Source organism: Ovis canadensis, chromosome 20 (assembly GCF_042477335.2).
Source record: "Ovis canadensis isolate MfBH-ARS-UI-01 breed Bighorn chromosome 20, ARS-UI_OviCan_v2, whole genome shotgun sequence".
Classification (NCBI taxonomy): domain Eukaryota; kingdom Metazoa; phylum Chordata; class Mammalia; order Artiodactyla; family Bovidae; genus Ovis; species Ovis canadensis.
This window is the reverse complement of record NC_091264.1, coordinates 64904804-64930817: the sequence shown is the minus strand read 5'-3', so window position 1 is coordinate 64930817 and position 26014 is coordinate 64904804. Positions and strand designations below refer to the sequence as shown.

Genomic DNA, 26014 nt, shown 5'->3' with positions numbered 1-26014 from the left:
GGCACTGCACGCCTTCCTGGGCCCCTTGGTGGTCTCCATCTCCCGCCCCGGAGAGTAACCAGGTATCGGGCAGCACGGACGCACCTGCGCCCCGCACAGTGCGCAGGTCCATTCATCCGGGCGCGATGCGCGTGCACACGGCCGCTCTCCGGAAGCTGAGCGTCGGGGGTGGAGGGGTGCGGCCCTCCCCGCGCGCCGGGCGGACGGGCTGGGCAGCCGGGGGCGGGGCGCGCGCTCAAGGGCATCTTTGTGCCCCCAGCACTCGGGGCGGGCCTGGAGCACAGATGGCCTCAGTAAATGTTTGCCGAGTGAGCCCATGAATGGGCGTTTTGTCGCTGGACCTTTTCATTTTTCCTTTGGCTTGCTCCCCGCTCTCCTTGAAATAACAGCTGCTTTCATGGGCCGCGTCTTTCGTTTTTGGGCCGCTGGACTCCTCTTCAGGGCCGGGAAGAAAACACCAGGAAGGGACCCACCCGGCAGCCACGGTCTGGGCCCTGCAGGTCTACGCTCTGGGAGGGGCTCGGGGGCCGAGGGGCCGGGCTGGCACCCTGGCAGGAAAGGGGCTGTGACGCTGAAGACCCCCAGCGCTCTGAGCCGCCGGCCGCCTCCTCCCCCTCCCCGCCCCCTCTCCTCCTTCCCCTCCTCCCTCCCCTCCTCCTCTCCGCCCCCTCCCCCGCCGGGCCTTGCAGACTGAGCTTTGCTCTGCGTCACGTGACCCTTCCCCCGGAGCCGCACAGTGTTCGGGAGAAGCCGCTTTTGTTCCCCGTCCTCCTTGTCCGCTCCTGGGGGGGCGGTCCTCGGCTCCGAGGGCTGCCAGGATTCTGAAGAAGCCTGGGAGGCCGCGCCCGGAGCCTCAACCGGCAGCTGTGTCTCCACTTCCTCCCGCGTCTCCTCGTGTCAGCCACCCCACGGGCTCCCCAGCGCCTTCAGGGGGCCCTCCCAACAGCGACAAGGCCACGATGGCCGCATGTCCCCAGCACAAGGGCCTACCCCATCCGCGGAGTGGGTGCTCCTCCGGGTGTGAGTTTGCTCCTCTGAAAAGTGCTGAGTCACGAAACAGTCACACTGAGAGCAGCATACCTGAAAGGCTAACAGCTGGGGTCGTGGGAAATCCCGAGGTCTGGGATGAGAGAGAATACAAGTCCCCCTGGCTTTGGTGACCCGGGCCGAGCCCCTGCCCACCTTCAGGGCCGTGGCTGGTGTCCGGCCGTGGAAGCCGACGAGGGATGCGGTGTGGAACAGGCTCCCCGCCCCCGGCCTGTGCACGCCCTGCATCCTGGCTCCCTGGCTGGCACTCAGTGCCCCCTCCCTGGTGATGGGAAAAGAGGCCCCATTGGGTAGGTAGAGGCCCAGCCCTGCCCGCAGTGACAAAGGGTCTCTGGGGTCCCTTGTCCCTCCTTGTTCATTTCCTTGTTTGAAAACTCAAGTCATAACAGTCAGCTCATGGGATCCTTGTGAGGGTCTCCCCCAAGTGGCCGGGCACCTGCCCCCGTTGTTAATTATCATCCGGGCCCTGCCTGGGGCGGAGAAGGCAATGGCACCTCACTCCAGTACTCTTGCCTGGAAAATCCCATGGACGGAGGAGCCTGGTAGGCTGTAGTCCGTGGGGTCGCCAAGAGTAGGACTCGACTGGGCAACTTCCCTTTCCTTTTCAGTTTCATGCATTGGAGAAGGAAATGGCAACCCACTCCAGTGTTCTTGCCTGGAGAATCCCAGGGACGGGGGAGCCTGGTGAGAGGCCGTCTACCGGGTCGCACAGAGTTGGACACGACTGAAGCGACTTAGCAGCAGCAGCCCTGCCTGGGGGGTCAGATGCCATCCTCTAGCCCAGAGCTCAGTGAGTCCTAGAAGCTGCAGGGGTCAGCCGGGTGAGGACACCCAGCCGTTGCCCTTGTTGGAAGGCCCTTTCCTGCTCTAGCTCCTGAATTCTGGGCTTGTGTCCACCTTCCCTGGGCCTGTGGGTGGGCACCCACGTGGCTGCACCCCTGGCCAGCCAGACTGGGGGAACCATTTTATTCATCATTCATGGTTCCTCCCGGAGAAGGCAGTGGCACCCCATTCTAGTACTCTTGCCTGGAAAATCCCATGGACGGAGGAGCCTGATAGGCTGCAGTCCATGGGGTCGTGAAGAGTCGGACATGACTGAGCGACTTCCCTTTCACTTTTCTCTTTCATGCATTGGAGAAGGGAATGGCAACCCACTCCAGTGTTCTTGCCTGGAGAATCCCAGGGACGGGGAAGCCTGGTGGGCTTCTGTCTACGTCTATGGGGTTGCACAGAGTCGGACATGAATGAAGTGACTTAGCAGCAGCAGCAGCAGCAGCAGCATGGTTCGTTCAGAGAACCATGAGAACTGGGGCTCCTGCTGGGCCCAGGATGGAGGTGAAGTGAGGAGGTCGGCTGGTCTGCAGCAGAGGCTAAACAGGTTAACCTCTGGGTGGGGTGGGGCTGTGCTGAAGTGTAATTGGTAAAGAAACTGAACATTTTAAAAGCAGTTACAGAAAAATCTCACGATAGAGGGTTCTATCCGTGGTAACAGTGATGGCTCAGCTTGCTTCTGCCTCCTGAAGGTTTGTCTTCCTCTGGAGCACACCAGCAGGGTCATCTTGTTTTCCTTTCGCGCCTGAGCCTGATGATGTCAGAACCTGGGCAGAGCTTTTCTTTCGTGCCAGTGCTAAGGAATGTTCTGGGACAGTTGGTGCCAGCAAAAATATTTTGTCTGCATTCGTGGAGAGAGAGTAGGGGAGCTGGCCTGAGGAGCAAGGGAGAGGCGGATGCACTGGGAACGCTGGCCTTTGGGGACTTCAAAGACTGATGGGGGCTTCCCCGGTGGCTCAGATGGCAAAGAATCTGCCTGCAATGCAGGAGACTCGGGTTCAGGTCCTCGGTTGCGAAGATCCCTGGAGAAGGAAATAGCAACCCATTCCAGTATTCTTGCCTGGAGAATCCCATGGAGCCCTCCAGGCTCCTCTGTCCATGGGGTTCACAAAGAGTTGGGCACGACTGAGCAACTAACACACACACACACACACACACACACACACACACACACAATAGTTCTGATAGCCCCTTTTAGAAGTCTTCCCTGAAAACAGACTCCTCACATTAGGTAATTTTGGTTGGAGAATCTAATCCTCTTATTTTAAAAATGACGGAAGATGAGAGCTGCTTAAAGGACTCACCCTGCTATTCTGAGAATAGATATCTGGCCAGGGGCTGAGATGAGGGTGGAGGCCGTGGGGTGGGGGAACCATTTAGGTTAGTGTCTGCGTCAGATGGAGGCGATGGGCAGAGCCAGCAGGGAGATGCCTGAATGCCTAACAATCAGGGGCCACATTCTAAACTGGGAGACTGGAGGAACCAGCTTGCCGGGGGACCCCTGGAAAATGAGAGGTTTCTAGGCACATTCGAATGGAAGTGCTTGGTGGGCAGCTGAACTTATAGGGTTGAAGCTCAGCAAGGAGGCTGCCTACAGGGACACAAATTCGGGGGAGGTCGGTGTGGGCTGTGAGGTGGGGTCCCCTGGCAGGGAGAGCAGCTCGGGCAGCAAGTAGGCCCTGGAGCTGGGGAGACTGGGACCACCATGACCCAGAACCTGGGGGGACCCTGAGAAGGGGCAGGAGGGAGGAGACATGCTGGAAGCTGCAGCAGCCGGGGCAGGGGAGAGGCTGTGTCAGCCTACGGCTCTCACAGCCGAGGTCTTTGGTGGCGTCGGTGGGACCCACTCAGGCGCGGCAAGGCAGCTGGATGGAGTAGGTTCAAGAAGGCAAGGGTGAGGAATGGCAGGCATGTTGTGGGGCCGCTCAGAGCCAGTGGGGAGACAGGGATCTGTTTAAAGATGCGTCTGCACACTGACAGGAGTCGTCTAGTAGGGAGGGGCGGGTCAAAGATGCAGGAGAGAGATGCGACCTGCTGGTGCCGCCCTGGACGTGAGACGGGGCCCGTGTGTGGAGGACTGGACTTAATCCCGGGATGGAAGTGGATGTAATGGTTCAGTTGGAGAAGGTTTTTCCGGTTGGGGCGGGGGGTGGGACAGATCTGGGGCAGGACATGCATTATCGAATACTCTTCGGTTTAGAAAATGACTCGAATGGTTTAACCATTTGGGCCACGCCTCCTGACCCGGGGCCCTGGGAAATCTGGACTGCACTGCTTGTGGTCACTCTTAGAAAATCGTGCTGTTCTGTTGCGGTGGCAGAATAGTGGTGCTCATCCAACACTCCATCTGCCCCCCATCCTGGAACCCCTCCACGCCCAGCCACAGTGACAGGTGGCTATCTGCGGTGAGTGGGCTATAAGAGGCTGTGATGCGTCACTTCTGGGTCAGAGCACTGAAAGGCTGGACCCAGCACTGCAGCTGTGACCCGAGGTGGCACCTGGAGCCCAGTACCCCCACTCCCCCACCTCCTACCCCCTTGTCCAAGCTAGAAACACATCGTGAGCTGAAGACAAGAGTTGGTTCCGTCACAGCACTGCTGTTTCAGGGTTAACACATTACCATCATGTAACCTGGTCTATTACTAACCTGGCATATAGCAGAGTTTGGGTTTGACTTTGGATTAAAGGCCCAAGGATCTCATGAGAGACTCTGGTGATGCTGCTGACATCCTGGATGTTCTTGTGACTCACTGTGCTGTGAACACACCACACACGTGCCTGCGCGCAGCTGCATCTCCAGGTGGGGCCCATCATGAACCTGGGACTCACCTTTCCTCCCCCGGGAGGAAGCTGATAGGTGTCCTCCCCATGGGCGGTTCTCTTATCCATCACCTAAAGCCTGTAGTTCTTGGTGAAATTCACACCAGACCGAGGCTCACAACCCACACGGGTGGCAGAGAGAGGAGAGGGATGAGTTGAAACACCGGCCCATCCCCTCTTCAAGCCCACAGCTGGCAGGCTGATCTCTCCTGAAGCCTCCTGCTGCTGGCTTTGCATCTGGGGCCTGTGGGCAGCGTGGGAACCAGGACCTGCTCTTTTACCTGAGTGTTCTAAAATTAAACAGTTTAGAGAAAAGACTGACCCTGAGGATAGGATCCAGGCCCTTCCTTTGCTCTGCAAAGCCAAGGCGGCTCTGCATGGGGCCCGCCTCCTTCCCACCTGCCACCCCGCGGCCCCCTGCAGAATTACAGGCTCCTGCCTGTCCTGGAGTGGAAGGATCCTGTTACCCGTCTGCATGCTTATCTGATCTTCACAGGACACTAGCCCTGGAAGGCGCCTTGCTGCTGCTGCTAAGTCGCTTCAGGAAGGGGCCCTGGAGGTGACCTAAGCCAGTCTTTTCATTTCCAGCTAAGGTAACAGAGGCCCAGCGCAGGGACACAGCGCTAGTGAGAGCTGGGCCAGGCCAGGAGCCTGCAGCCCCGTGAAGTCCCTGGCTGTTCCTCCAGCTCCCTCACTCCCCCAACCATTCAGTCCATCTTCCCCGTGCCCCCAGGGCCCCCAGCTACCTACCCCAAGGTGAGGGGCCCCCGGAGCTGCCCCGAGAAGCTTCCTGAGAAGGAAGGTGGGCAGGAAAAAGGACATTGTGCCAATGATTGCTCTGTGCGAAGTAAAAAGGCAGGCCAGGAGAGGCTCCCCACTGGGCAGAGTCAGCGAACCTCCCTCCGGACAGGGGGGCTCTCCTGCAGGGAAGTCAGGGAGGGTGGGGGAGCACAGGGCAGGCGGTGGGGGTGGGACTGGGCCTCCTTGTGGAGCTCAGCGTCTGCAGAGCATCAGTCTGGAATGAAAATGGCCCCCGCAGTTGTTCCGTGTTGAGCTGAAATGGCCTAGCCTTTCCGCAGCTGCTTCTGTCAGTCACTGGGTGTGGGCTGCCTGGGGAGGGGGTTGCAGACCCCGAAGGAGCCCACAGCGGGAGGCTGTCTGCTCTGGGCAGTTCCAGCAGCTGGGATAGCCAGTCCTTTCTTGAAGGGGGTCTGGGCGGCACATCTCAGAGGCCACCACAGTGTTTGCAGAACTGGCATGGTTGATGGGGTGGGTTCCTGAGGACATGCAGGAGGGCAGGGTCAGAGCACAGAGGGAAGAATCAACCTCGGACACAGGGAGGGGGCATCTCTGCTTAATGAGGGGGAGAAGGAGGTAAGAATGAGGCCACTGGAAGGTATGGGTTTGAGTAGAGGGACAAGGCCTTGGGGAAATTGAGCCTGACAACCTCGATTTTCTTTCTAAATGCAGAAGCTGGGTTATCTGGTGAACTTGGGCTTGGTGGGGTTAGGGCTTGAGGGGAAGCGTCCTCGAGGCAAATGAGAGGGTGCAATCCTGGGGCCCGCAGGGCAGCGTGTTAGGGACAGCTGCTGATGGGGTGGTTAGAGGTGGTAAGCCTGCCTGCTGGGTCATGTGACTTCCCTGGTGGTTATCTGAGCCCAGTGGGAAGAACAGAGAGGAGCACAATCCCACCTGTGCTGGGGCTGGACTGGGGAGGAGGCAGGGAACAGGGGGTTAGCTAGTTGCCTTAGGTTCACAGACAGCTCTTCAGGATTCTTTAGAGAGAGAAACTCTTGATTTGAAAATGGCGTTTGTCTTCTAAGGGGACAAGGCATTAAGAGGGTATTAGGAGTTAATGTGGGGTGACATCACCTGCTGTGTCAGTCCAGTTTGTTGACTTATTTTTTCATGGATCACACTTCTGGTATTTTGTTGTGAAATCTTGGTCTGATGAAAGGGCACAGACTTTCCCCTATGTCTTCTGCAAGTCCGACAGCTTTAGGTTTCCCATTTACGTCTCTGAACCATTTTGACTTCACTTTGTGTATGATGTAATGTATAAATTGAAGTTCATTAATAATTAAGGAAATGCAAATTAAACTTACATTGAGATACTCCTTAGGATGGCTAAACGAAACAGACTGGGACATACAGTGCACAGTCGCTGTGGAAACAGCCTGTCGGGTTCTCAAGAAGTCACACACGGTACAACCATTCCGCTCCAGGTCTTTAACTACGAGAAATGAAAGCACATGTTCACACAGAGACTTACTTGTTCACACGTGTTTGCAGCAGCTTAACTGCAGCATCCCCAAACTGAAAACTGCCCAAGTGGACACCACCGCATGGCCGCTAAACACACAGCGATGTGTCCAGCCAGCGGATCCCGGATCATCACTGACTCGTAACAGCCTGCGTGAATCTCAAAATAACTGTGAGGAGAGAATCGGCAGACAAAACACTGTACACACTGTACGTTCCATTTACATAAAACTCTAGAAAATGCAAACTGCTCTGTGACTGAGTGCAGCGAAGCCTCCCGGGTGGGGGTCAGGAAGCACTCCCAGGGGCTTGAGGAAGCCTCTGGGGGTGATGGACATGCACCCTCTTGATTGTGGTGATGATTTTATGAGTTACACGCGTTACAGCTTCAGTTTGTATACTTTGATCAGTGCAGTTACTGTAGTTTCTTAATAAAGCTGTTAATCTATTATAATATTGACCTGAAAATTATAGATTGAATCATTAATTAGCGAACAGAGCAAGCTTTTTAACAATACTTACTTTCTTAACTGTCAGTTCAATTTAGACCTATTAGAGATTTAAAAGGAAGAACTGATATCTCTATCCTTAAGCCCAAGTTAGTTGTAACAGAATCTGACAAGAATGGGCGCTCTGTGCTTTTTACTACAAAGACACTCTCTCAACACACTGCAGGGTCCCTGTGTCAACTCTGAGGGTGCCAGAGAGACTCAAGTCAAGCTCCCCAGCAGGGCTGACAGTGGCCCCCGTCGCCGTCTCTGAGGCAGATGGGGAGACTGAGTCTCGGGCTGAACCGTTAGCCGAGGCCCACGCTTGTACAGGGGTCAGCTCTGCGGTCTCGGACCAAAGGCGCGTCAGCCCACGCCCCTAACTCAGTCCACGCCCCTAACTCAGTCCACGCAGCTCTCCTTTTGAGAGCTCCCCCAACATCGCTGCCATTCTCATGGGCCTCCTGCAGCTACGGAGCTGCTGGCAGCAGGAGGGTTTTAGAAAGTGTAATCCAGCTCGCGGGACACAGGCGGCAGCGCTGAGCGCTCGTGGCACCGAGTAAACAGCGCGAGATCATGCGTCTATACCCGGGAAGGTGCTCCTGCGAGTCTACACTGCGCCCAATGAAGACGCCTGCCCGCCCCGCCCCTTCCCGGGCCCGCCCCGCCCCTTCCCGGGCCCGCCCCGCCCCCTCCCGGGCCCGCCCCGCCCCCTCCCGGGCCCGCCCCGCCCCCTCCCGGGCCCGCCCCGCCCCCTCCCGGGCCCGCCCCTCAACTTCCCACCCAGGCCCCGCCTTCCCGGAAGGCCCCGCCCACTCGGCCTTTCGGCGCTCTCCTGCTGGCGTCTGGTGGCGGCAGGCGGGTTGGCGCGGCCGGGCTCCGTGCGGATGGAGCGGCCGGCGGCTGCCGCCGGCGGGGACGTGTCCCTGCACAACTTCAGCGCGCGGCTGTGGGAGCAGCTTGTCCACTTCCACGTGATGCGGCTGACGGACTCGCTCTTCCTCTGGGTGGGGGCCACGCCGCACCTGCGCAACCTCGCCGTGGCCATGTGCACGCGCTACGTGAGTGCGGCGGGGGGCGGGGAGGGGCGGGGAGGGGCGGGGAGGGGAGGGGGCGGAGGCAGGGGGAGGGGCGCTGGGGTCCCGGCGGGGCGGGTGGGGGAGGGGCCGGGGGCTGCGCCGCCCACCGCGGGGCTCTGTCCCTCCGCACGGCTGGTTCCCCCCACCCCGCGTCTCTGGTTGGAGTGTCGGGGCCCCCGTGGGACCTCTGCTGTCCGCTCTCACCCTCCCTGGGCCGGGGGTGGCGTGTCCCCCCGGTTTTCTGCCGGCTCCCCGCTGACCGCGTTTGCTTTACGTCTCCCGCACGGACCTGTCTCCCGCCCTTTCCCTCCGCCGTCCCATCGGGCTGTAACTGGTGTCCCACTGGGCGCTCCAGACCCCAGGCCGCCCCTCCCGCAGAATCCGGCCACTTCTCACCTCCCTCACCTGTCACCTGGGCCCCACGCCATCGCTGCCCTCGGCCGAGGTCCCCTTTGCCACCGTGTGTCAGAGCTGCTGTAACCAAGGGCCGCAGCCCGGGGAGCTTGAGAACAGCAGAGAAGGCGGAGTCGAGGCGTCAGCGGGCTGCTTCCTCCCGCTTCTGGGCTTGCGGCGCTGCTCCCACCCTGCGGCCCCTGGTCTGGCAGCCTCATCACCCCAGTCCTGCTCCAGTGTCCCAGGCCTCCTCTGTGCATCTGTCTCTCCCCTTCTTCCTAAGACACCAGTCCTGTTAGAGGAAGAGTCCACCTCCCCTTGCTTACATCTCAACTACATCTGCAGAGACCCTGTGTCCAAATAAAGTCACCTTCTCAGGTGCTGGGGTCAGGACGCTAGGACCTGGACACTCCTCTTGCAGGGCCTGGCTTAGCCTGGCACTGACAGCATCAGCGTTGTCGTCCCTCCGCTCAGACCCCCAAGAGTTCAGAGCCTGCATGGACCTCCAGGCCCCATCACGGCTGCGGTGCCCCCGCCCCTCTGACTTTGCACCCACTTGCCCCTCTGGGCTGCTCCAGCCCTTCCCTGGGCAGGCCTGTCTGCTGCTGGGAGAGGACACAGGCCCACTGCAGGGGGAGGCTGGTCTGTGGCAGGAAGGGGGGCCCAGGTGATCCCGGAGCGCTGGACCTCGCAGAGGAACCAGTATCGCTCTGTTTTCCTTGCAGGACTCCATCCCCCTGTCCACTGCCCTCCTCGGGGACACGTCTGACACCATGTCCACCGGCCTCGCCCAGCGCTTAGGTAAGTTCTGCAGCTCAGCTGCCGGAGCGCCCAGGTGGCGACCTTGCTGTTCAGTGGAGCAGAGAGGTGAGTCAGCGTAGAAGGAACGGTCTCCGTCTGGGAGGTGACCCCCCCGGTTGCTGCAGGAAGCCCAGGCCTTGCGCACGGGTCTCAGGAGGTGGTGCCAGCACCCTCTCCAGGGGCCTGCTCCCCACGCGCTCCGATGGCCTTGGTTGCCTCCAAGCCGATGAGTGACAGGTGATTTTGCTCCTCGTTCTCATGGGAGGCGAGGGTGAGGGATGCCCACGGTGCCCAGTGGCAGCGGCTCCAGGTAGCATCCACTGCACGTGATGCTGCTCAGAGCTCGAAGGGAGAGGGCCTGGCGAGGTTTGGGGGCTCCAGCCTCCACTGTACCCAGAGCACACGTCCTGCAGATGCCTCGCTGGTCCAGGTGAGGATGCCCGTGCCTGGTGGTCCCGGGTGCTTGGGGACCTCAGTGGGTAGAGCAGCCTCGCCCCCGTCTGGCCTGAGTGTCCCGGCCATGTGCGGAGCCCGGTGCCTGGCCGGGGTGTGGCGATGGGACCCCTGCCATGGTTTTGAGGCGCTTACCTGTGGCTGTGTTCACAGATCTGTCAGCCTGGTCCCTGGGGAGTGGGCATGTCTGTGCCGGTCGCTCTGGGACGCCCCACAGTCACATGCAGCCCAGGGAACGGCAGCTTTCTAGGGGCGGGGTTGTCACAGCGCCCACAGGCCGCACCAGACGGGGTGGAGACCACAGGGCCAGCGGCCGCGTCTCAGGACCATCCACCACACTTGAGCTTTAGTCTCAAGGTATAGGAACCCGAGTAGTACGTTACTTTGGTGACCTCTTAACAGGAAGCAGTTCTGAATCCACAGATAACCAGCAGGAAGAATAGGAAAGCTTCCTGTTTCGCTTTCGTCTGGTTCCCAGGTGCTGCTGTTCCTTCTCTGCCTTTGCCAGAGTTGCTAGTTTTCAGTGGAAATGGGTTGGAAGCCTGACGTCCTTTTGCTTCACTGTGTGTGCCTGCGTTTCAGGGTAACACCACCCCCCGCAGCAGCCAGACCTCCGTTTGCTGGGCCTGGTGGAGGAGGGCGGGAGCCTGCTGGTGTGTGGAGCTGGGACTGGGGGGTCCCCGAGTGTGGACAGAGTCCGGGAGAGGAGGCAGTGGGAGCTCGTTTGAGGAAACACGAATGAGCTGGCTCCCAGTGTCCTGGGGGTGAGGCCATCTGTGAGCGTAAACTGGGGCTCTTTTAATCTTTTTTTTTGCATTTTGTGCAAATGTTGGGGTTTTTTTAAATTAGCATTTTTCTTTCACGTGGTTTACATCAGTTTACAAACAATGTAATCTGAAACAGAATACAGACATCCTCTGTAACTTAAGTCAGATGTGATGGAGGCGCCTACCTACCGATATCCACAAACCTGGCAGCCACTGGCCACCACCCAGCAGGGACAGGCATGCGTGGTGAGATGCCAGCGCCCCCCGGGGCAGGCGACATGCTTGCTGAGATCGTGGCTGGCTGGCCTGGGACGCCCTGCTTGTTGTCCTTTGGAGCTGGGGTCTGGACCCTGCAGTGGAAGGTGTTATTAACTGTTACTGGTTGTCTGGACGGTGCTGAAGAGACAAGTGTCCCGAGACCATCTCGTGTGGGAGAGATGAGCGACCTGGGGGCCCTGGGGGCTTCCCGTGAATGGGGACCCCTTGCTCCATGCGGCTCTGGAGGGCAGAGGGGCTGCTGGGCGGACGTGGAAGGTGGGCTCGGGGTTGGCGCGTGAAGGGGTGGGAGTCAGCAGCCCCTGGGGACAGGGACTTTCTGCCACTGAACGCAGAGCTGCTGTGATGTGAAGGGCCCAGCTTCCCCCTCTGCCCACTGTTGCCTCTGATGGTGGGACTCATCTGTCTCTGTGGCCTGTGGGGAGGAGCGCTTTGCCTTTGCCCCGGGGGTGGGACCAGGTGAGGGGGCTGGTACCGCCCGCTTAGTCCTCAGGACCCGGGGTTACAGCTGAGGTTGGTTTTCACGGTTGGAGCTGCTCCCACCTGCCCTGGGTGGTTCTGTAGAAAGGGGCTCAGACGTGTGCTCAGCGTCCAATTGAAAACCACACCCGTGTGTGTGCGTGTGTGCACACCCGCACACACGTTCATGAGGAGTGTCAGCTCCTCTGGGAGGAGGGTGGTGGGGTTGGGGGAGAGGGTCGTATTGAAGGACCTTTATATTTTAAATCTGTGGACATTATCTGTGCTTTGAAGATGCGGAGCAGCCAGCCTGTGTGTAGCGCAGGGGCTCACAGACACTGGGGTCCTTGAGCAGACTCGGGGGCTGGGGGTGCACCTCACTGGGCCTTGGGGCCGTGGCTCTCAGAGCTGCTCTTCCAGACGCTGGCAGGCTCTGGCAGCTGGTCTGTTTTGCAGCAGTTGCCCGTGATGTCGTCGGAGTCAGGGCTTTCTTCGCTCTCGAAAAGCCTGCCTTTCCCAGGCCTTTCTCTGCTACGGGCAGGCGTGGGGTCACACGCGCCCCTGTGGTCTCTCTCTTTCAGCCAGGAAGACCAGCAAGCAGGTCTTTGTCAGTTATAACCTTCCAAACACCAGTAGCAGCTTCGAGTTGCTGGTAGAAAACCGGATCAAGGAGGAAATGCAGGCCTTCCCGGAGAAGTTCTAGCCGGAGAGACTCGGGCACCGGGGACGCTTGAATAAACAGCCTGGATCCACCGCGGCACAGGTCCACGAGTTCCTGTTTGTGTTTAAAGGGCTGGCCTCCTCCCTCCTGTCGCCGGGGTGGGTCCCAGGAGGAGGGCCCCAGCAAGACGTGCGAGGATGGGGGGCCGCCCGGTCCCAGAGAGGGCGTGGGCCACGACTGTCAGGCCGTCCTGCTGGCTCCATCCCCGGGGTCTTGCTCCGCTGGGCCCTGTCCCCTCACCTGGTAGGTGGGAACCGTCTCACCGGGCTGGGTTATCGCCAGAAACGCTCTGCAAACCCTGGGTGCCGGGGTCCCTAGGACCTGGGTCCCGGGCTTACCTGCTTCGCTGAACATCCCAGCGTCAGCCCCTCCCCATGCTTCCGCCAGCCGTCTTTCCTTCTGTCTGCTCTCTCCTTCACGCCCTGGGCCCCTCCCGCCCACGTCCCCCTTTGCCCACATCTTAATCCTCAGCGTTTTTCCGTGGCTCACGGTGGCGTCAGTCTCTCTGTGACACGTGCTGCTCTCTGGAAGCTGGAGTTCCTGGGTTGGTGGTTCCTCACTTGGCTTCCAGTCACGTCCCTGGGGAGTTTTCACAGCTTCCTCCCCAGAGTCGGGCGGCCCCCGCTTTGTGGGCCTGGAGAGTGCCCTGCGTGCTGCCAGCACAGGACTCTGATGCTTGGGGTCCACGTGGGCCCCTTCTGTCCTGGGAGGTGGTGGTCTGGGACCCTGGAGCTCGTTTCACGTGGTGGCAGGTGTCGTGTCCGGCCAGTGCCCACAGCTGAGCTGGGACAGCTGGGATGAAAGGCCCTTCCAGGGACCGGGTCCCGGGCTAAGCCACTAACCTGCCAGCCCCGGCCAGTCACGGCTTGGGGGTACGGCGGGCATCTCTCTGGGCGGAGTAGGTAACAAAATCAGGGCTATGGAGAGGAGAGTTTGGTATAAATACTTTATTAAAGAAATATTGCTTTCTTGTTAAAAAAAAAAACACTACATTAAAGAGAGCTCTGGGTGCTGTCTTCCCTGACAGTCACAGTGTGAGAATCGTTCCCTCCTCGGGAGGCTCCAGGCCCTGGGTGAGGTCAGCAGGACGTCCACACGAGAGGGGCGAGCTCGGAAACCTGCCGCCCCCTCCTCGGGGGTCTGAGGGCGGCACTCAGCACGTGGTGGGCAGTCACCCCGCCCTGCCTCCGCCCGGCCAGGAGCCCCCCCCGCCCCCCGCCGTCCTGGGGCAGGGCCGGGGCTGGGGTCACACGGGCGCTGAGGCAGAGACACGGTGAGGCCTGAAGCAACAGGGTTTATTCCTTGTAGCCAGTGGTCGTGAAATGCCCTGTAGGGGATCCCACCGGATGAGGTAGGGAAGACATTCCAGAGGAGGTGTGTTAATGGGGCAACGTTTTTATTTCTGTACATTTACACAGATCCCCCCCGGGGTACAACAGCCGTGACGGCATGCAGGCAGCATGGAAGGCTGGGTCAGGGCCGGGCGAAGCTCTGTGCTGCCAGCAGGCACTCCAGGGGGCCTGTCCACTCACGGGCTGCACGGGTCCCGCCCGGGAGCCTCCAGGTCGGGGCTGTGGGGCACAGAGGGCCCCCCAGCAAGGCCGGCGCGCTGCGTCCCCCCAGCCCGGGGCTGCGTCCTGGCCAGGGTCCCCTCAGTCTCATGGCCCCTCGGCCCCCTTGTTTGGCTGTAGGAAGTGGTACCTGGGGCAGTACTTCCGCTGCAAGGCCTCATTCTTGCTCTTCTGTGGTCGAACCAGCTCACCAGCCCCTTCCCCCTAGTCGCAAGTGATTAGGCTCTTAGAAAATGAGACATTTAAACTCTTTTACCCTTTGTTTCAGGTGGTAATATGCGGGATATTGGATGAGTTGTTACTGGTTTCTGGAAAAGAACAGAAAGCAGAAGGGTCGCTTGCGTGCCTGACTTGTTGGAAGGGGGTCCTGGCTTCCTGGGGTCGGGATGGGGGTGTGCAGGTTGGTGCTGGAGGCGGCGCTGGGTGGCGCTGGTCTCCTGGGCAGCGGGCATTCAGGTGCCTGAGCAGCATCTCCCTGCTGAGTGCAGAGGACATGGGCGGGGGCCCACGCGTGACCAGAGCCTGGCCAAGCAGGCAGGCCCTGCTGCCTTGCCCAGGCGGGTGGGGTCTCGGGGGCTTGGCCCACGGGAGGCTTTTCTGCTTTGTCCCTGCTTCTCAGCTGTTGCTCACAAAACCCGAGCCTGTGCTGCCACAGGCCTCTGCTGGGCAGTGCCGCCCTCACGCCTGCAGGAGCCCAGCTCAGCCAGCTTCTCCAGTCCAGCAGCCGGGCCTGACTGTGACGGGACAGTGCTGACCCCACAGGCCCAGCGTCTACCGTGGTCACCTAAGATGGACAGTCTGGGAGTGGTGTGCGGGGACACCCTGCGGCCTCACGCGTTCCCTAGAGGTCTACACCGCCAGTGGGAAGCCACGCAGGGCCTGGGGCTGCTGCCACAGGTGCAGGCACAGCTGGTGGGTGGGGCCCGGGGACCCTGCTTGCTGTCCCGGGACCTGCACTGCGGGCCTGTCCTGGACCGGGGGGCCCTGTGCCCAGCATGCGAGAAGGGCTGAGGCACCTCCCAGTTTGGCACTCGAGCTGCGCAGCAGACAGACAGGCCTGGAGGTGAAGGTGAGTGTGACCCGCCCATGGAAACAGAACAGAAGTGACTGAGACACAGGAGGGGCTGGAACGCAGGCCTGCGAGTTTGCTTGTTTCCCCACAAAGTTCTCCTGAGCCTGCGGCCCCTGCCGGGGTCAGCCAGCCTCTAGGGGCACAGTGAGGGGCAGGGGGAAGACAGGCCGGAGGGTCAGGCGGGGAGCGTGGGGCTTGTGCTCACCTCTTCCCTGGCCGTGGGGGCTGCACCACTGTGCGCTGAAACTTGACTTGCTGCTTCGCGCAGACCCAGGACCACACTCTGCCTGGAAGAACAGTCCATGGCAAAGACGTGCCCCAGAGCTGGGGGCTGGGCCTTCCAGAGCAGCCCAGGCTGTCCCCAGACGGGTGCCAGAGCTGCGGCAAGACAGTGCCCACCTGGCTGGCGAGGGTAGCTTCTTGGCCTCCCCTGCGCTGCTTCTGAAACAGCCGCAGACGGGAGCCGAGGGCCTAACCTGGACGGGCGGGAGGCCGAGGCGAGGAACGCGACGCGCGCCCTAGCACAGTGGGACGGGGCCGGGGCCGGGGCGAGCTCCGGTGGGTTATTGCTTCTCTCGGTCGGCCTCGATGTCCTCCGAGGCTGCGGTCAGGCCCCGCCCGAGGCTCGCTCCTGGCCAGGGGAAGCAGAGGGCACGGCTGGTCCCCCGCAGGCTCCCCGGGGCCTCCAGGCTGGTGATTTCCGTGCGGTGTTAGTTCAGGAAGGAGCCAGTATTCAAGTCGTGCTGCAGAAACGCTGACTGCGAGGCGGTGCGGCGCGGGGGGCCTCTCCTGCGGAGCTGCACCGGGAGGAGGGCCCAGCACTGACTCGGGAGGCGAGGCGCTGGCTGCTGGGGAGCGGAGCCGGCAGACCTACGCTGGAAGACCTTGGCGATGTCACCACTCATCATTTACGACTTCCGGTGAAATGGTGATGCTTTTCCCCTGAAAGAGCTTCCGGGTCAAGTATAAAAGGATGATCTCCAAGTAGAGACGAAGCTGGTTTTAATGAGATTGTGAGCTGCTTTTCCTTAACACAAGAGGAAGTTCTTCCCTTACAGAAAAGACCTTTGCAAACCATCACAGAGACTTTAGCAAAACCCTAACCATTCACATCTCAGTCTGAGGAAAGTGCAGCCGTGGGAATGCTCGGGGGCAGGGGCACCCCCCGGGAGCCGGGCTGCGCGGTCCCTGCGCGCGCGCGCGTCCTTCCCGAGGAGGGGGCTCCGTTTTGAGATCAGTGAAGGGAAGGGAATAAAGTGCTTCTTGTAAAAATGACCAAAATAAATACAAACATTTCATGGCAGAAAAGAAAGTCTCTGAAGGGTCGTCTGCTAGGTCTGCTCCCTCAGACGCGGGCGCTCCTCGAGAGTTTTGCAGCGTCCCCCACCCCCACCCTCGGGTCCCCAGCCTCCGCGGAGCGGGGTCTCCCACGGCCGCGCCCAGCTACATGGGCCGCCCGCCATTGGCCGTGGCGCCGTCAGGCAGCCCGTCGCCTGCGGCAGCCGCGTCGTGCAACCCCGAGTAGTCCTTGAGCTCGGCGTGGGTGGGCAGCAGCGGCTGCTCGCCTCGCCGGGGCGGCAGGAGAGGCTGGCGCGTGTAGTGCTCGCCGTCGGGGATGCTCTCGGGCAGACTCTGGCCCCGGCTCTCGGGCAGCAGCAGGAGGCAGATGATACAGATGAGCGTGCAGCAGGCGAAGATGACGTGGTGCAGGAAGTAGCCCTTCTGGTTGTGCAGCTCGATGATGGGCGCCGTCAGCATGCCGAAGCCCGCGCTGGCCAGCACCAGCCCCAGCCCGCCGCACCTGCGGGGTGCACGGGTCAGCGGGGTGGGCCGGGCCCCACCCCCGCCCTGTCCTGTCCCGCGTCCCCCTCCCCCCAACCCCCGACAGCCCAGGCTGCCTCTTCGTTCACTTTCAACGGTGACTATAATAAACACCAGCGTAAGGGGGAAAACCAGCCTCACTTGCTGTACATGATACAGGGTGTCTGGAAACCAAGTGTTACTAGCTTACCCTGTTGTCCCGAGGCTTGCTCTTGGCTTAGAAGAGAGGAGGGTGGCCACGGGTTAATGAAGGCATTAAAATCACATCAAGATGAAAGCTGCCAAGACAGCGGAGCATAGGGACCCTGCGCTCACCTCCTCTCACGGGCCCACCAGAACTACAGCCGTCTGCGGAACAGCCGCTGATGAAAAGGACCAGAAACTGCCAAACAGACCCACAGCTGAAGACGTGAAGAAGGAGCCACGACAAGATGGGCAGGAGGACCAGACGTACAACACAAAGCCTCATGACCCCCACTGGCCCGCCGACCCACACGCTGGGACTAGATTCCAGAGATCTCCTGCAGAAGTGAGTTCTGAGCCCCAAGTCGGGCTCCCCAGGCTGGGGGTCCTGCACCAAGAAGAAACACACCTCAACACAATAAAGGCCATATATGACAAACCCAGGCTGCCCGGTGGCGCACTGGTGAAGACTCTGCCTGCTGGTGCAGGAGACGCAGGTCTGATTTGCCTCCAGGTAAGATCCCCTGGAGGAGAAGATGGCAACCCACTCCAGTACTCTTGCCTGGGAAATCCCATGGACAGAGGAGCCTGGGGGACTACAGTCCATGGGGTCACAAAGAGTTGGACACGACTTAGTGACTGAGCAGGAGCATGATCACAGGCCCACAGCTAACATACTCGATGGTGAAAAGCTAAAAGCGTTTCCTCTGCGATCAGGAATGTGAACAAGGTGCACACTCTCGCCGTGTTTACACAGTGTAGTTTTGAGTGAAAGTCCTAGCCACAGCAATCAGAGGAGAAGAATCCAAACTGGAAAGAAGTACAACTGTCACTGTTTGCAGATGACATGAAACTGTACATAGAAAATCCTAAAGATGCCACCAGAAAACTGCAGGAGCTCATCCGTGAATTCGGTAAAACAGCAAGATAAAAAATTAATAGACCAGTCTGTTGCATTTCTGTACAGGAACAAGAGACTCTCAGTGAGAGAAATTAAGGAAGCAATCTCAGTTGCCATCACATCAAAGGGAGTAAAATACTTAGGAATCCACCTACCTAAGGAGGCGAAAGACTTGTGCTCTGAAAGCTATGATGCCAGTGAAAGAAACAGAAGATGATAGAAACAAATGGAAATATACACTGTTTTTGGATTGGCAGAATTAATGTTCTTAAAATCACCACCACACAAGGCAATCTACAGATTCAGTGCAGTCCTTATCAGAATACCCATGACATCTTCCACAAAACTACAACAAATATTTCAGAACCTACAGAAACACGGAAGACCTCTAATAGCCAAACAACTCTGAGAAAGAAGAGCAGAGCTGGAGGAAGCAAGCTCCCTGACTCCAGACTACACTACAAAGCTGCCGTAGCCAGAGCAGCATGGTGCTGGCCCAGAGGCAGAACAGAAAGCCCAGAAATAAACCCACAGCCTCGTGGCCAGTTGGCCTGTGACAGAGGAGGCAAGAATGTGCAGTGGGGAAGAGACGGTCAAAGATTCTCTTTTGGAACATCCACAGCAGACACGGTGCTTTGTGAACAGCAGGACGCTGCGGATCGGATCACCCTGATCCTCAGCAGGAGGCCGCTGGCCGGGTGAACGCAGCAGAGTGGCCTGATGACCCTGGGAGAGTGTTGCAGCTGAGCCCCTGAAGATGAATGAGCAAGAGCCTGAAACAACCGTTTGGTCCTCACGAGTCTGGTCACACCAGGGAGCCGCAGGGCGCTGCGGGGCCGTGTGCGGTGCTGGGGATAAAGTGCGTGTTTTTCGGGCTTTTGATACCAGTGAGCCGTCATTTTCTCCACCTGGGTGACCTTCCTGTGTCTGAGTCTGGGTGGTGCTGAGGGAGGTGGGCACACAGCCCCCAAGGGAGTCCTGTCCTGGTGAAGGAGCTGGGCTCCCCTCAGAGTCCAGGAGAACTTGTCATGGTAAGGTGCTAGGTTAGCGTGCGCGCATGCCAAGTCGCTTCAGTCGTGTCTGACTCTTTGCGACCCCATGGACCTGTAGCCCACCAGGCTCCTCTCTGCATGGGATTCTCCAGGCCAGAATACTGGAGTGGGTAGCCTTTCCCTTCTCCACGGGATCTTCCCAAACCAGGGACTCAGCCTAGGTCTCCCACATTGCAGGTGGATTCTTTATCCCTTGAGCTGCCACTGGCAGGCGGGTTCTTTACTGCTGGCGCCACCTGGGAGGTCTATCAAATGAAATGTATTTGATTTGCAGTAGAACTTTGGACTGGATTTTAAAAAGTGCCTCTGTGTCTACAAACGCATACATATAAAATGCAATACACGTGTGCCTGCGTCTGTACTGTGCACTGCGTCTTTACATATTTTTCCCACAAAAGCCATTTTCTGTTGATTTCCTATCAAGGATCCCTTGAAATTAGGAAGATTGGGAACAGCTGTGGCAGAATCTGGTATTCCATTTTTGGCTCTCGTGTTTCAGAAGTCTCAGTTCAGAGAATGGGATGATTACGGTGGCTGGTTCTGAGGCTCTACCCCGTCCCGCAAGTGTTTCTGCTTTTCTCCAGCTTGTCACGAGAGGGCAGCACCTGCCCATGTTTAAGCAGTAGATTTACAGAGAAACGAGGACCCGGGCTCACTGTGCACTGGATATCTGGTTTACTAGTGATGTGACGGTGATCTGTCAGTCGCTCAGTTGTGTCTGACTCTGCGACCCCAAGGACTGTAGCCCGCCAGGCTCCTCTGTCCGTGGACGTCTCCAGGCAAGAATACTGGAGTGGGTAGCCTTTCCCTTCTCCAGGGGAATCTTCCCCACCCAGGGATCAAATCCAGGTCTCCTGCATGGCAGGCAGATTCTTTACCATTTGAGCCAAAGGGCCCTTATTTTTTACTAGTAATAACACCTAAGTTACTTTAATGATAGAAAGGTAGGTATGCAGGCAGATTTCTTAGAAGTAGCAAGCTTGAACTAAGTATTCTGGGATCTTTGGGGGAAAAAAAAAGAATAAAGAAAAAGGAAAAACAAAGAATCTTCAAATTATCCTTTTAAAGACATGAACCCAGCATCTTGAACACAGAAAACAAACCTCCTGTTTTTCGCTTCCTCCGTTGTGTTACTTACTTTCACTGCCTTTCTGTGAAGTCAGAGATGAACAAATATTTCTGCCAATCTCTGCATAAGTATCACTGTCAGAAACACTAAGGCTGGAGTCACTGATAACACCACGTCCCTGGGATCAGACCCTCCGCACGCACTCTGTCCCCACCCGTCCCTGCAGATGGGGCCATCAGGAGGAGTCTCTCTCGGGGCAGAGGTGAGCTCCGCCCACTTGCGGCAAGGGCCCCGGGTCTTGGGTCAGCCCCCAGGGGGAGCCTGTGCTACACGCATTCATATACGACGTAAGCGGCCGCCCCGCGTGTCTCATCACATGCAGGCGTCTTTGTCCCTCCCTAGTGCCCACTCTTGAGGTGCGCCTGGAGCAGGGACGCGGCGGGTTCCGTCCGGCGGGGCGGTGGCTGGGGAGGAGCCAGTCCGCGAGGAGGAAGGTGGGATGAGCTCAGACGGAGGCAGGGGGCAGCCAGGCCCCGGCGCCCCTAGAGCCTGTGAGGAGGTATCAGCAGGTGACGCTGCTCATCCCCTCAGGTGAAGGAAACACAAGGAAAAATAAACAGGACCTAATTAAACTGCCTCAAGTGTAAGGTTTTGCACAGTAAGGGAAACCGTCAACAAAGGGAGACGCCAGCCCACTGAATGGGAGACAGCATTTGCAAGTGGTAGGACTGATCAGGAGTTAACATCCAAAACAGACAGACAGCTGAACAGCTGAACACTGAAAACACAAGACCCCGGCCGAAACGTCGCCGAACTGAACACGGGCAGACGGCGACAGGCACAGGGAAAGATGCTCCGCATCACGGCCGTCAGGGAAAGCAGGTCAGAACCACAGCGAGGCACCGCTTCGCACCCGTCAAGACGGCCACCATCAAAAAGAGCACAACCCCCCCCCCCCACCCCCGTCGCCGCGGACGTGGAGAAGACAACCTTTGTGCGCTGCTGGTGGGAACGCGAAGTGCTGCAGCCACCCCGGAGACCATGAGGGAGGAGGGTTCTCAGCAGATGAACCCTGGAACCGCCACATGGTCCAGATTCCACTTCTGCGCCCAAGGAAAACCAAAAGCACCAAGACCAGACATGCTCCTCCGTGTTTGGAGCAGCATCATTTACAGCAGCCAAAACAGGGAAGCGCCCAAGTGTCCACGGACGGATCAAGAAGACGCAGCATATACACGCGATGGAGCGTCAGCCACGAAAAAGAACAAGACTGCCATCTGCAACGTGGACAGACGTGGAGGGTGTTATGCTAAGGGAAGTAAGTCAGAGACAGACAAATACTGTATGGTATCACTTATAGGTGGAATCTAAAAATAACAACGAGCTAGGGAATATAACAGAAAGGAGACAGACTCTAGATATGGAGAAGACTAGTTAGTGGTTCCTGCTGGGGGGAGAGCGTGGAGGGGCATGGCGGTGGGGGGTAAGAGGCACAAGCCAGCCGGAGTAAAATAGCCACAGGGAGGTACTGAACAGCACGTGGAGCAGAGCCAGCACTTTATAATTTACTTTTAAATTAATATATATGGTGACCTTCACTGAGTCACTGTGTGCTGCGCCTGAAACTCACACTGTGTGTGGACTGTCCATAAGGAAAAGCCCCACAGCCAGGCCCTGGTGCGCAGGCAGCCTGGAAATGGTGGGAGCTGAAGCAGCTTGTCCCCGCCCCCAGCGCCTGCCTCCTCCCTGTCCAGTTTGAGGGTGCCCGCCCGCAGCTTGCAGGTGACATGGGGCCTGTCACACCAAAGCCACCGCCACCTCTTCACCAGCCAGATCCCCTAGTCCTGCTGAAGCCCAAGGGGTGGGGGTCTGCGGCGCCCGAGAAGCCCCTGCTGCACCTGGAGGCCCTCGAGCACACCCGTCACCCGAGGACGTGACGGCTGGCGCCCCGGAGCCTTCTGTTTGCCGCTCGATAGGCAGGCCCTGACCTTCGCTCCTGTGCTTGTTCAGAGGGTGTCTTTGTAACAGTGGTGAACAAAAGGCTAGTTCTGTACCAGCAAACACGAAGCTTGCAGGCCTGAGCGGCCCCTCCCAGCTGCCCCGGGATTCACCTGCGAGATGGGGGGGGGGGGCAGGAAGCCCATTTCCTCCCAGCAGCTCTGGGACTGGCCCCCGAGGGGAAACGCCAGGAAGGGCCGGGGTGCGAGGTGTCCAGCGGGGAGAGCCCCTCACCTCCTTCCTCTGCAACTACAAACGCATCACCCAGCGGTAAGCTGTCTGTAGGGGTAAGCGGACCCTGAGAACATTCGCTGAATTTCCATCCCCAATAATCTTGCCACGTCTGCCTCCAAGGAAAAGGATGACTCCGTTTCCTTCAGTTCAGCTTGTTCAGCAGAACCCAACTGTGATGAATGCGGTCTCCTGACCGCCAGGGTGGAGGGTGGCCCACCCCGGAGGGACAACCACACAGGTCTGACCATGCCCTTCTGCCTCTGCAGGAGCCCCCCTGCTGGGCGCCTTTGTGAAGGGGGGAAGTTTAACCTGCAGAGAGACACAGAGGGCTGCTGTCTGCCTGGGCACTCTGCGGAGTCCTGCCTGAAGTAAGCTCCTGGCATCATATTCCAGGATGGGGCAGCCGTCAGGCTTGGCGCGCGTGTGAGAACCCAGGAGGAATCAGAGTGATGCCCGCGGACCTGCCTGCCTCCGCCCAGAGCCCAGGGGCAAGACAGTCCGTCCTGGGCACCCTGCCTTGAACGGGATTGGCCTCACGTGTCTCCCACATGGGAAATGGAGGCTGGCAAGGTGTCGCGTGCTGGCAGCCTGGGCTCTATCTCACGGCCGAGTAACTGCCACACTCATAATTACATTTAACAAAGTGCTCAGAAGGTTAATGACATTCACACACCAAGTTCAGGAGCTCGACCGAAAGTCACCACTTCACTGAACCCAAGTGACACCCTTGACAGCAGGACACCCTTCCGTGTCGCTATAACCTCAGCACCGAAGCCTGTGCACACGCCCCCTGACCCTCAAGGAAAGGGCAGTTCCCCCCACCTTTTCAGAAAACAGCCCGCCACTCAGTCTTTGCACGCGGCCCCTGCCGGGCAGGCACATGGAGGTGGGGTGGTTCCCAACAAGTATTTGTCATACAAATCAGTGACGTAACCGGCTGGGCTTTCTATGAGGCCTTTCTTTGGACTGGAGACACCGGCTTCTCAGCCAGCAGAAAACCAAGGCCCTTTCTACTCTCCTTTCTGAGACTGGCTTTTCACTGAATCCTAGGAGAGTGGGCAGCACTTGGTGGGGCTGAAGCACAGGCATACATCCAGGGACCCCAACACCCCTCCTTTACCAGGTCCTTTTGTGCGGCTTGTACCTCCAAATCCCCGTTCCCTGTCCCTCCAGCCGCCTGGATGGACCAGGCTTCAGTTCTGCCCTGATTCGGGGATCCCTGGGGGTCAGGGTAGAACAGCAGTCCATCCCAAGTGGACGCCCAGTGCAGGCCACACCTTGTCCAGAGACCCGGGCTACAGCTGGTGGGTCGTTCACCAGCTTTGGCACGCAGCACCCACCGCAACCCCAGTGTCCTTGGAAGACCCCCGTGACTGCCCCGTGGGCGGCCCACACGCACCTGATGACCGTGGGGGTGATCTCTGCACAGAAGAACACGCTGAGGCTCCCCACCGCGTGGGAGGCGAACATGCCCACGATGGAGAAGGCGATGGAGAACTTGTCCTTGACACTGTCGCTCATTCCTGGGGGAGAACCGGGCGGTGAGGGGCTGGAGGGCGCGGGGGAGGGGGGAGGGGGCCTGATGGCCGTCTTCCCTCCTCCCCTCTGCACGGGGTGAGGTGCAGACCCGGGAGAGGAGCAGCGAGTCCAGGCGTGGGAGGTCAGAGCTCTCCTGGCAGGTTCCCCCGAAGCCCCAGGGGTCTGGAGAGGGGCCCAGGCTGACTCTGCTGGAAGCTGAGCACGGGAGCGACCGGCATGGATGAAGGCTGGGGGGCTCCCTGGCCCGGGGCTGCACCCTCCTGTCAGGTCTTCAGGGTCAGCCCCAGAGAGTGGTCTCGGCTATGGAGAGCCTGGCCAGCCTGGCCTCAGGCATGACCAAGACAGGGACAGGAGCCCCAAGCTTGGTTTAGGGGAACAGAAACTCAGATAACCCTGAGAGAGGAACCAGGCGCCTGGAGGGAACCTGCCGGACCGAGTCAGGCATCTTGGCCGTGGCTCGGGGTCTGACCTCACACCCAGGCGGCATCAGGCGGGGGCAGGCAAGCTGCTGGGGTCGGACGTGAGGTGCAGCCCGTTCCCCGCGAGGATGGTCGGGAGCCCCAGGGGCTCGGCTCGGTAGGCCAGGCTCGTGCGGGCGTGCGCGCAGCCGTGGCTTGTGCGTGCGCGCGGCAGTGTCGCGTGCAGGGACAGCGGCCCGGCAGTCCCCGCGGCCAGGGCGGCGGGCTCACATGCGGGGTGGGCAGTTTCCCTTGGCGGCAGCCAGCCAGGCCTCCAGCGCTCCGGGCCGCGTCCCTGAGGCTCTGCATCCCAGCAGGCATGGCTGGGCTGGGCCACGCTGCCAGCTACTGCCAGGGGAAGGGGCGAGGGCAGCGTGCAAGCCGGGTGCAAACGGGAGGGGGCAGCCAGGCTTTCTAGAGGCAGGAGGGACAGAGGACAAGTGGATGCGTGTGGTGTCCAACCTACGGCCAACTTCAGCTGCAACTCTTGGGGCGAAAGGGGTGGGGAGAGAGAGGAAAGGGAAACCACAGGTCCGTGAGTCGCTCTGAAAACGCCCTTCCGGTGCAACAAAAAGAGTGTCGCCGCGCGCCCGGGGCTCACCTGAGTCTGGATGCTGGCTGTATTTCCCGATCACTGGGCCGCGGAACCGCAGTGGAGGCGGGTGCAGGCGGGCAGAGAGGGGAGAAAGAGAGCAGGTCAGGGCGGCCGTTATGACCTCGTGTGTCCAGGTGCAGCGGGGCGGCCTCTGCCTGCCTGCCAGGCCCACGTGGGCCGCACGGTTGACGCGGCCAGAGAGCGGGAGGGACACGGAGTGGGCCAGGGCCCAGGGCCTCCGGGTGGGCGTTCCACCAAACGGAGCCCCTCCTGTTCAGCAGGGAGGTCGGGGGCCCCTATGGCCCTGAGGGGCCTGAGGGGGGTGCGGCTCTGAGAGGAGGGGTCTAGGCGCAGCACCCCTCACCCCCTCAAGCCTAAGGGTGACTCTCACTGTGTCCAAAGCCGCTCAGGTCCCTGCGGTCTGTGCTGCGGTACCAAGCTCAGGTTAGACCAGACGGAATCACTGTGCCCTTGAAGCCTGGTCCCGTGGGTGCCCCGGCTCAGGGACCGAGGGGCAGCTGTGAGCCTGGGCTGCCGCTTGCCTGCGCAGCCACCCAACCCAGGGGTGCCGAGGAAGCCTCCCCCAAGGGCAACTCGGGAGGCCCCAGCAGAGGACGGACCCCATGCGGCCACAGCTGAAAATAAGACCAGCCTCCCGGCAAGGTGCTGAGGGCATGCAGACCTGCCCAAGTCGGAAAACTGAGTCGGACACTGCGCTGCACTGAGTCCAGAACTGCTCCTGAGTCCAACACTGGCTGTTCTAGAGTCCAGTTTGCACAACAAGGCTGAGGAAGTCCTCAGCCTTTTCCTTCTCCCCTGGACACGTGCTCCCGCCTGGACACGTGCTCCCGCCTGGACACGTGCTCCCTCCTGGACACGTGCTCCCGCCTGGACGTCACACAGGCCTGGGGCACTAGCAGGCACTGGCTTTCTCGGCGTCTCTGGCCCAACTCCGACATCTCAGGAGGGAGGCGGCGGCCATCAGAGGCATCTGGTCGCTGTGGCCCCCGAGTCCGTCAGGGGGACCATCCTGGGTGGAGGGGGCTCGGGTGCCCGGCTCCTGCCTCGCTCCGGGTGGTCAGACACCCTGGGCCTCGTCCCTGCCTGGGAGCGGCTTCAGTTCA

At 59.7% G+C, this 26014-nt stretch overlaps 2 protein-coding genes and 1 long non-coding RNA gene across 4 annotated transcripts in view; 1 reads left to right on the top strand and 2 right to left on the bottom strand.

The window, feature by feature from the left end:
* Positions 1 to 2438: 2438 nt before the first annotated feature.
* On the bottom strand, positions 2439 to 9088 carry LOC138425275 (uncharacterized). The gene is made up of 3 exons (XR_011251148.1): positions 8933 to 9088; positions 6804 to 6931; positions 2439 to 2900 (listed from the first exon to the last, which is right to left on the bottom strand). It is a non-coding gene; the product is annotated as an uncharacterized lncRNA (long non-coding RNA).
* Positions 8247 to 12433, top strand: PSMG4 (proteasome assembly chaperone 4). Its single transcript, XM_069562926.1, has 3 exons — positions 8247 to 8509; positions 9646 to 9721; positions 12258 to 12433. Exons 1-3 carry the CDS (start codon positions 8336 to 8338, stop codon positions 12377 to 12379), a joined length of 372 nt encoding a protein of 123 aa, XP_069419027.1. The 5' UTR covers positions 8247 to 8335; the 3' UTR covers positions 12380 to 12433.
* Positions 12434 to 13329: 896 nt separating this feature from the next.
* The window catches only part of SLC22A23 (solute carrier family 22 member 23), a 128217-nt gene continuing 115532 nt past the window's right edge, over positions 13330 to 26014 (bottom strand). The window contains exons 8-11 of one of the 2 annotated variants that reach the window (XM_069562919.1): positions 24897 to 24929; positions 23698 to 23821; positions 15246 to 16841; positions 13330 to 14276 (exon numbers count right to left, since the gene is read on the bottom strand). In XM_069562919.1, the coding sequence (XP_069419020.1) occupies positions 16484 to 16841; positions 23698 to 23821; positions 24897 to 24929 (515 nt within the window). In that variant the 3' untranslated portion in view covers positions 13330 to 14276; positions 15246 to 16483. Of the gene's footprint in view, positions 14277 to 15245; positions 16842 to 23697; positions 23822 to 24896; positions 24930 to 26014 lie in introns of those variants that run through there. The other variant, XM_069562922.1, reaches the window with a different exon arrangement.

Coding starts and splice junctions, on each gene's coding strand:
- PSMG4 (XM_069562926.1), top strand. CDS start 8,336: ATGGAGCGGCCGGCGGCTGCCGCCGGCGGGGACGTGTCCCTGCACAAC. Junction 8,510..9,645: donor TGGCCATGTGCACGCGCTAC/GTGAGTGCGGCG, acceptor TTTTCCTTGCAG/GACTCCATCCCCCTGTCCAC. Junction 9,722..12,257: donor CGGCCTCGCCCAGCGCTTAG/GTAAGTTCTGCA, acceptor TCTCTCTTTCAG/CCAGGAAGACCAGCAAGCAG.